Raw genomic sequence first — 10,324 nt, forward strand, 5'->3', positions numbered from 1 at the left:
TACGTTACAGAGGTTGTGGAAAGGTGAAGGAATATAGTCCATGTCCTATTTTTGTAGTTCCATTTGTTTGGAATGACATTTCCAAATGCTCCGTGAAGACACCCTTAGCTTTCACTACCTTTGTCCAATTGAAGTAACATTTTCTGCTAGCCAAATCATTCTAAAGAGGAGCATACCCTTTGTTGATTATGATTATTTATTATCATTGGTTGCAGGTCATCATCAATGAAACAACAGTGTGGGAAGGTGCGGCATTGCAATGCAAATTCCTTTTCATGCAATTTGATATGTTTTGGGTGACGTTCTAGAATGCTTAGCGAGAAGACACTCTTAGTTCCAATGTGTGACAACTCCACTTAATCTTGCATTAATGGTTGCAGCAATGGTCAAGTTGTAAAGATGCCATCCTCTTGCTAGAAAGAGCATAAAATTGGGCACACGGTGCTTTGAGCTTGGCCAAAACTCCTTTTGCAGTATAAAACTATGGGAGGCACCAATGTTTTTGATGGTGGTGGGCTCCCATTGTAGGCAATATGAGGAAAATGAATCCCCACTAGCACCTTGGTGAGACAATATTGTGGTGTTCTTTCAACATCATGTTGCCCCTATGGGGATGGAGCTATATGATGGAGCTATATGGACTTACATATACTAAGGGTAGTGCCACACTTACCACTTAGTCGTCTTATGGAGCCGTGTCAAACACCGGGTGGGAAGGGGCTCTATAGTCCATCACTTTCGAAAACTTAACCTTTCAAAGTGTTGCGGAGAAAGGAATGAAAGAATGTCGTTATCCTAGGAAGGAGCTTTTGACAAACGTTTGTAGAATAAAACGCACACCTTTTTCCTCCCTTAAAATTTCCTTTCCACCCGCTATAAATAGCACCCAGATTAAATGCCAAAGTTGTGGGGCCTCTTGCAAAGTAGAATCCAGGGAGGGTGTTTAAAGCCCCTTTTAAAGGTTGTGGGTCCGATTTTCCTTATTTAAAATTGTGGGTCCGATTTTCCTTTCCTAATTCTGACCCATAATTTATGAGCGATGGAAAATTTTTGACCGTGGAGGCACGCAAAAAATGATTGGCCTTCCTCAGAATTATTCAATGCATCCCAAATTTCAAATTGAATCCTCACAAATAATCTGTTTTTTAGATTTTTTGAGGGAATCGTGGAAATTTGCCCTTTTCATGAACGAAGAAATCGCTGATGTGATGCCCCCCCCCAAAAAAGAAGAAGAAGAAAATGCTGGTGTAATTTTTTTGAAATTTTCATTAAACCTTTTTGGACAATTTTTGGAATTTTCATTACCAAGGTTTTGTTACAAATAAATTTCAAAAGTATTTATCTATTTAATTTTCACGGAACGAAATAAAGAATTAGTGAAGGAGCACTGCCATGACACCTTTTTTTTGAATTTATATTGAAGTTTTCATTAAAACCTTTTTGGCTAATTTTTGGAGTTTTTTTTGTGAAAAGGAAATTTCAAATGAGTTGTTTATTTAATTTTAATGGAACGAAACAAAGGTTTTAGTGAGTAAAACATGCTGTCATGACAAATATAAAACTTTTTTATCAGGGCTTTTTGTCTGCCCCAAAAAATAAATTGGGGGTGGCTTGATTGCAAATTGTCCAATGCTTTCTTTAGCTGGAAGGCAGCTATATTTAGAGAGGGAGGCAGCCGGCGGTCAAAATGTTTCATTCTTGATTGTTCGGCAGCTGGGTTTGGCAGTATTGATTCAATTCATGGTGGCGGCATGCCAAATTTAGTCACAGAAGGCGATGTTGGATTTGTGGGTGATAAGGTATTATGTCATCCACGGCTGGCAGCCTGTAAATTTTGATTGGGTTTGCTACAAGCCCTGTTCTAACGGTAGCAGAGCACAGGGCTAACAGCCTAACGTTATGAAACCTTCATTTCTTGGGGGGTAAATCGCATCCCAGTAAGGTATTTTCTGTCATTTGAGGCAAAATGTAAGTGTAAAGATTTGAAAAATTAGCCACGATGTTATTAAAATTTGTTCCTGTTTCAATTCTTATCAGAGGTTTATCTTCATGGATTCTTCTGCCTTGTTAATCCATTTCTCCTCTGCCGGCCGGGTGCTTTTGCTCGTCTGTGAGCTTGAAACACCAGTCACAGTAATCTATAAGCTTGAGACACCAGGCACTACTGTGAGTGTGAGAATCGTCCACGTTTACAGTCGAATTATCTATACCCTGTTCTTGATTCCTCTCTTTGAATTGCTCCCCTGCTTCATACGACCCTATCTTTTGCTGCAGGTGTGATTAACAGTGATCCTGGTAAGGTTTTATATGCTGCTTCCTTAATTGTATGGAGCTCAATTCACAATGCCTGTGGAAACTTCTCCATAATTTCAAGTTGTTGTTCTCCACTGTAGGCTGTTGATTATGAAAGCTTCCATGGCCTTCATTGACCTGTTTGGTTGTATCTCTTGCAGGAGGCCCTGAAACTGCGTGCAGCATAGCTCATTTTAGGCTTGGACTCCTCCAAATTGACAGCTCACAGCTAATTGTAGCTGAGCTGATTGCATACCCAAAAATGAATTCGATGGGCAGGTGCAGAAGGCACCCAAGACAGTTAGTGGTGGGAGTGTGTGCCTCTTGTTTGAGGGAGCGCCTTCTGGCTCTTGTGGATGAGGAAGAATTGAGCGAGGCAAGAGACTCTTTTGGTTTGGACATGCCTCCCATGACCCCTCCCCATCTGGTGGTGGCTAGAAGAGATCCCATGGAATACAATAGAGAGGATGTCAAACAAGTGGCAGCTCTCTATTTGCATAAACATCTGTCCCTTACCTCTTCCCCTCAATGCCATCCCACATCAGTGAAGAGTAGACAAGCCTCTCCTCCCCCCTTGATTCAATCTGAGAAAAAGAGTGGCCAGTGTTCCAGCACCACTCCTAAGAAGAAGAGAACCTCCTTGTGGTCTCTGCTTCAAAGGCATGTTGAGGACAAAGACACCAAGAGGCAAGGCAATGACTTTAAGCACGAGCCTAAATCAGAAATCAGGAGAAACTTGGTCTTTAGCACAAGGCCGTGTAAGAACGATGTTGACGGCGATGGCATAAGTGTGCACAGAACTGAGCATCGAAGAAGCCTTGGCAGCAGCTGCAGAGTGCAGGAAGCCAACCAGCGTGATAACAAGGTCTCATACACCACATCCATGAGAGAGGTCCATGACAGCTTAAGTAAGGGGGATGCCTCTTCACTTCTATCCTCTCCACACCAAGCTTCTCCTAAATCTAGCAAGCAACTCTTACATTTCCCTTCACCAACTGCAAAGCGCACAATTCCAAACAGCCCGTTGCGAAAGGAGGCATCAGTGGTTGAAGACCCAGGCATAAATTTCTGTGATGATGTGAGGGACAACAACAATAGCACCTCATGGATGGCATCCATTTTTCCACGGCGCAGCACCTGGGCAAAGTCTGTATCTGGTACTGCTGTTTCAGGGGTTTCTCAGCCAACACAGCAGTTGTCTACAGATGTACCCCCAGACATGGTTCCTAGAAGAAAATCAGTCTCTTTTGTGGATGAGCAGATGTGCAAGAGTCCTAAACACATAGCCAGTAGAAGTCCAATGAGCTCGAGCCGTCCACATGATCATCATAGAAGCCACATCAGAGATGTGAATGCAGACAGTAGCGCTCCTAGCTACTTTTCGGATTCGGTAGGGTTGAGAAGCCCTAAGATGAAGCTTGCAGGTTTGCTGTCGAAAAGGAGAAGCAGTGTAAGCATAGACTGTTCAAGAGATATGAGGGTGTCTCCTGCACCTATTTTCACCCTAAAACAAAGAGACCAGCAGCAGCAGCAACGATACCATCATCACTTTTACAATTCTGATATGGATGTAGATGTGAGCATCTATGGTGAAAAACCCAAGAGAAAGAGCCTCCTTAAGAGCCCCTCAAACTATGTTGCAACTAGGAATCAGCCGGGATCTAGCGAAGATGAAGAAAGGCACCTGTACTCTCGTTCCCGTAGTTGGAGCAAGGCTTGGACTAAAACTCTATCCCCGATGTTGGGGTTCAAACACAAAAAGAAGCAAAGTAGTAGAAAGCAAGAAATGGAATATACACATTCTGATTATCATTATCGTGTACACCACCACCACCATCACTATCCTCAGCAGCAACATGGTCAAGAACCTACTAGTCCTCTCCATCATGATGCTGATTTTTTTGTGCAGAAAAGCCCGGTCCTCTCTCCTGAACCAGCAATGGGCCATAAGAGGCCTCCACAACACTATTCATTCCTAAACAAAGATTACAGCGCATTTAGTTTCTACTTCAGTCCAACCAGGAGTGGACAGCAACAGAATTCATTCACCGATCCAGGCCCTCACACCCCTCACACACCCCATTCTCGTCACTCGGTTGACGGAAGTTATCCTTCATTCTTTGGCAAAGGAGGTGTGGTTGGGAGAGCTGGTAAGAGGTAGAGTTGATATGAAATGCAGCAGGTCTCCTGATTCTGTTGAGTTTCCTTAGATGAGCTGCCCCATAATTGCGAGTGTCACAGCATGTGGTTTGACAGAGGCCTTCCCAAGACCTGTGCGCGTGTTGAAAAATAGGCACATACATGCAGATTTGCTATTCCAGATAGATGACAACTCATTATTCTGAATGCGCCTGTATATGGTTAGAGAGAGGTCGTGGCATGCAGGAACGCTGTTGCTCCTGAGGGGGAAGTTGACCATGAATGCATTCAGAAAAATTCTGTGACCTACATGGAGATCAATGTGGCAGCACCTCAGGTAGTTGGCAAGCCTAAATCCCTTGGACTTGGAGATGTTGCGTAATCAAAATCCAGAGCGATTTTTTCATTCCAGGAGTGAGCCCTGAGGGTTGGCCATTCAGTCAAGCTGGCTGCCAGCCCCAGTAGGTAAACGTGGCTGGTGCCAGCTTCACTTTCGGAATGGCATTCCCTGAGCTATTTACTCCTGCAAATTCATCTCTGTATTTGAGTATAGTACTGGTGGCAAGCTGTTGCAGCCATAATATTTAGGGTTCCTACAGTCATCCCATCTGTCCTGAATCAGATCACTTACATTTGGTGCCCTCTTTGTCTCAAACATATGTCTACACACAAGGCCAATGCCATGCCAATAACCCATCATTCACAATCACAAGTCTTCTTGTCTCAACCTCACTTAGTATGGCAGGGTACTTTACAGCCTGATGCATGTATGTTTGGCTTTTACCTGGATATGTTACAATTTGACACAATTGGTATGTGCTTGATACTGATGTAAACAAGGTTACTGTAAATCTTGTGGTAGTAGTCTCTCTCTGATTTTTATCAGTTGAGAGTCAAAATTCAGTATAAGAGTCTTGTACAAGCAAACTTGGGACAGGTATCATGATACCTCTAGGTTTGATGCAGAGCTAAAGACAACTTAATTTGAAATACAGGGTAGAAAGATAACTAACAGAAAGGACAATTCACATGCAATCCAAACATAAATAAAACTTGGAACTTCTCTATATTTGCACTCTGGGCAAATGTAGCAGGTGTCTAATCTTGAATGGGGCGGGGATCCAGGGCGATCAAAGGGAGAAATGTCGGATAATCTTGAATGGGCTAGGGCTCTAGAGTAAGCACAATTTCTGAAAGTTGCTAGTTGGGCAGGATTGGCAATGAGAATCCAAGTCAGAAGATATTCACTTTGATATCTTAGTCTGTGTCTATCCCCTCACACCAGAAAATAGGCTTGTCCAACCACAAGTTCTTCTCATTTATTTATTGAATCAGTGGTTTTTCATCCTGTTTGTAAAATTTTCTCAGGCTCCCATCTTAGAGTTTCATGTTGCAGGTACAGTCAAAAGTCTTACCTTAGTCTTATAATCATTGCATGCATTGTAGCAAAGTAATGGGAATTGCAAGATCTATTACAGCATGCTGTCAGGAGCTACTCTGTTGGCACTGCTTCTTCCCCAGCAACAATTTTGAAAATGGCATGAAGAAAGCAAGGCTTGAAGAGTTGGCATGGGCATTGCTGATGGATGTATATGCTTCTACAGCTTGGGTTGGTTTGTTAAAATGGATATAAATCATGGGCATCTTGCGTTGCTTTGTTGGAAGCAAGGGTGATGCCTGTGTTGAGATAATGCCGTTCAATATGATGGGAACAAGCCACCTCAGGATTGATGGTCCTTGTCCGTAGCCACGCACATCGTGAGGGCATTGCCACTATATGGAGTCCTATGTTTTGGCAAGCTGCTGCTTGGAAGGTTCTGTGAGTACATCGCGATAAGTGACGAGGCTAATTCACAAATTTAAGTTACTGCAAAATTGGGTTTTTAAACTCCTAGCACGGGTTTCCAGTATAAGAAAATGAAAGTAGAAGCTATGGTATCTTCTAGGTTTGGTTTTGGATCAGATGCATTGTTCACCCACCTTTTATGAGCTTTGTTCATCATGTTCATGTCTTTTAACATCATACATATTCCCCATCTACACCTAAATATTATTTAATGCAAATAAGCATGAGTTGATTAATAAAGTCAAATCCATACTTTTTACCAAGGACTGAACAAAATGATAACTTAAGCAACTTTCGTAGACAAGATAACATCTTTGCCGTGTTTGCTTTCATGGAGTCAGAGCTCAAATTACCACTATATAACTTCTATGTGTATGCATGCTAGGTGAAAAGTAGTCCATATATTTTAGTACGAGGGTGGTTGTCCTTATGCAACTAATTGTGATGTATGGTTTTTGGATTATATTAAATGAATGATAATCAGACAATGCCTTCTCTTTGTTGTATTTGATGTGACTTGAAATTTTGTACCATTTTTCTTGGATTTTGTGCTTTATGCTAGAATAGGCCAATACACTTGGGCCATCCTACCTAGTTCATGGTGTAATATGCCCATGATTTAGGCATCAGGCATGGGAGAAAGAAGCTTGCACAAGTAGTCTGTGAAGAGCCAGATGGTGATGGTAGTTTATGAAGCTCAAAGCACTTGTGTTGGGTAGCATTTATGTTTGAACAATACCCTCATCAAGGGGAGTGTATTGTCAAAAGAGCTCAAGGCTCAAGCATGAGAACGGAGAGAGTATTTAAGGAGGAAGACTTGATGTCTCCTTGCAAGGTGGAAATATTGATGATCAGGTTGAAGGGCGGGCACTGGAAGGAGACATATCAAAAGAGGATGTGCCATCCACAAGTGCATCAGGAGTAAATGTTGGTCCTAAACTCACACTTGATGCTCAAACCCCTCCATATAAATTTAGGAAAAGAAGTCAAGATATTGTTGTGGTAGGGATTGTTCTGTTTGACCCTTCTTCTCAAAGACACTTTTTTTTCAATCCTTTGTATATTGAAATTAAAACAAGGAAATTGTCTAAGCCACTAATGCAAAACCTCAAAGTTTGGGCATCTAAGTTTTCAAGAGGTAAGGAGGAGGATGGTAATTGTCATGTGGCTTAGTTTAAAATAAGATAGCCAGCCAATGGATTTGGTCAAATGTACGGTGATCAAGTCAAGAAATAATAATTTGGAACGCTATACGATAAGGCCATGGATTAGTTTAGTAGTTATTTCATGGCCACTTTTAATTGTCATGTGGCTCAACTTGAAACAAGATAGATAGCCAATGGATTTGGTCAACTATATAGTGATCAGGCCAAGAAATAATAACTTGCAACAACACTACAGGATAAGGCTATGGATCATTGTTCAAGTTATGGCATGGCCAATTGTAATATATATGATGCACTTAAGATTGATTTCTTAGAAAAGTTCATGAAATATTAAACTCTAGGGGATATCTTGAGGAAGATCAATAATATGGATCATAAGAACATGTTGGTGGAGGACTATGCTAAGAAATCTACAAACCTAGTCAACCCCCTTGCTATAGCAGATAGACTATCTTACGGACGGTTTAATATAGTAGATAGACCATATCAAGAACAATGGATTTCTTACTTCATCAAGGGCTTGAAGAACAAGATAGAGGGGTCTATAGCAAATGTGGAAATGCAACCTAATGAAACATTGGATACTTTGGTTAGGACTATTCTAAGAGTGGAAAGAAGACATTAGGGCCAAAAACGTTTCAAAATGGCACTTGTAAGAAAATGATTAAGTTGCTAATTAGAAGAGGTTTAGAAAAAAAAAACCCTCCAAATTTGGCTGCCTAGACGTGATTAATGACAGAATATATGATTCGTTTAAAAGGTCGGGTATTAAATATCCTCAATCTTTAATGGATGTTAAGTGTCACCATTTCATTCTTATTCTCTTGAAATTTGCAAAGTCTTGTATTTTTTGATTTTCGCACCAAAAGATGCCGCTCGTTTGTGTTCCTCGACGTTCATTTTTTGCACCTCTCTTTCCTGTGGTTTTTATTTCCTTCTCTGTGATACTGTTGTCCCGTTTAGGGTTCCCTACCAAAATGTTTACCAGTACCTCTTCTAGCAATGCAAGCACAGCCCCACCACGCAAGTATAAACTTACTATTCAATTAGATCCTGTCTATTCATCTTGGAGGAGTATACACCATCGAGCATTGTTGGACAAGGATGAAGCTAACAAGTTGCGATTACAAGGAAAGAAGCATGTAGACTTATGGATGGATAGAAATATTTATCCTCCGGACCCTTCTACAAGTAAGTATCCTCCTTTTTACAATATTCACAACTTCATAAGGTATATTAGAGATGGCTGTGATGGGATGCTTGGCTATTGCATGAGGTTATATTCTGCATCTTTTACATTTACAGAACAAATGCATGAAATAAAGCATTAACATTAGTACAAAAAACTATTTTCTGAGCTAACGGACAAGGTTGATGATCTAGAAAACTCTAATCAGTCATTGCAAGAAAAATCACTGCACTTGAAAGAAACTCTAATAGGGTTTAGACAAAGAAAAATACCATTTAAAAATATAATGGACTTGTGTAGTCGGGTGAAGAAAATGAGACTAAATATTGCAAAGAGATGTATCTCTAATATTTCAGGTATTAATATTCGAGAGAACGATGAGAGGATTAGGTTTATTAAAGAAACCATGACAAAGAAGGACATTATAAGGATTCTTAAATCACCTAAAAATGTGTACTTGAGAAGCCAAACTTTGAAAGAGTTAGTGAAAGATTTAAAAGGAACATTTTAACCGAATGAAATAGTGGAGACATGTGATAGTATGGATATCAGTCGTAGAGGTTATTGTGCTCTCTCTAAATTGTGGTTTACAAATCTTAAATGTCATAGAATAAGTGCATTTAGTTTGCCTCGGCCTCTTACAATTTCAATTGCTAGGAAAGCTATGAATTGTAGGATTCCAGAAGTTTTTGGGGAGTATATTCATATAGAAGGATCCATGCCCTATGAAAAATATAAAACAAAGGCCTTTTTTGGATACAACACATTTAATAATATTTGGATTGATCTTAAAAGAGTCCAGATTGCAATGGTCCATATGTATAAATTTACTGTCCAAGAATGTTGTGGTATTTTGAAGTTTGCACTAAAATTGGATGAAGCATAGATTCAAAAGGGACAAAAGATGGAAAGAGTCAACATCTGTATCATGAACAAGGCATTGGATTACAATACCGGTAAGGAGCCAGAACAACAATTTAAGATACAATCCGAGATGGAGCTTTGGTGGATTGATGCCGCCCAAGTACCAATTGAAAGTCATGAAATCTTGAAATGGTTATTCTCTCATACAGGTATTCTTGATATTATAAAGTTTTAAAGTGAAGGTGAAATGTTGATAGTTGATGGTGTTGGTAGTTTTAATGTGGAATTGCATATGAGTGTTGACTTAAAAAATGAAGGGAGCTTTCACTCAACCGCCAAGACCCACGGACCGCTTATTGTTTCAAGCGTTCCAAGCCGAGCACTAATGGCTACCTCTCACATAACCGACGCGCCATCCATATCTACGGGTGTAGTGAGCTTACCTCGATGCCATTCGAGTTACCTCCTCTCCTGCACACTCCAGTAGCTCCACGATCCAAGTGCAAGCTTCAAGCAAGCTCCATCCTCAAGCTCCACACTCCAAGCTCCATTGCCACGAGCAAGAGAAGAGAAGAGAAGAAGAGAGGAGAAGATGGAGAGCTTCTCCTCCTCGGTCCCTCACCCTCACACACTCACTCCCTCACACTCTCACACTCCCTCTCTCAAGCACAAGCTCAAGCAAGCAAGAACAAGAAGAAGAAGAAGAAGAGGAGAGCTACTTTTGGCCACACACAAGAATGAGCTTCTCATTCACTTTTCAACTTTATATACAAAACCCTAAATCCCTTTTGGGCGGTCATTCCATTTTTTACATGGCCGGCCATAGCC

At 40.8% G+C, this 10,324-nt stretch overlaps 1 protein-coding gene across 3 annotated transcripts; it reads left to right on the top strand.

The window, feature by feature from the left end:
- Positions 1 to 1,695: 1,695 nt before the first annotated feature.
- On the top strand, positions 1,696 to 5,290 carry LOC148038783 (uncharacterized). 3 transcript variants are annotated; one of them, XM_087674625.1, is made up of 4 exons: positions 1,696 to 1,942; positions 2,038 to 2,166; positions 2,275 to 2,295; positions 2,454 to 5,290. In XM_087674625.1, exon 4 carries the CDS (start codon positions 2,555 to 2,557, stop codon positions 4,451 to 4,453), a length of 1,899 nt encoding a protein of 632 aa, XP_087530751.1. In that variant the 5' UTR covers positions 1,696 to 1,942; positions 2,038 to 2,166; positions 2,275 to 2,295; positions 2,454 to 2,554; the 3' UTR covers positions 4,454 to 5,290. The 3 variants fall into 3 exon arrangements, with proteins under 3 accessions (XP_087530751.1, XP_087530748.1, XP_087530750.1); XM_087674622.1 differs by having other exon boundaries at positions 2,038 to 2,295; XM_087674624.1 differs by lacking the exon at positions 2,275 to 2,295 and having other exon boundaries at positions 2,038 to 2,274.
- The last annotated feature ends 5,034 nt before the right edge of the window (positions 5,291 to 10,324 follow it).

Source organism: Lygodium microphyllum, chromosome 3 (assembly GCF_053477565.2).
Source record: "Lygodium microphyllum isolate KBCC chromosome 3, Lygodium_microphyllum_v1.1.10, whole genome shotgun sequence".
In the NCBI taxonomy this organism is placed as follows: Eukaryota; Viridiplantae; Streptophyta; class Polypodiopsida; order Schizaeales; family Lygodiaceae; genus Lygodium; species Lygodium microphyllum.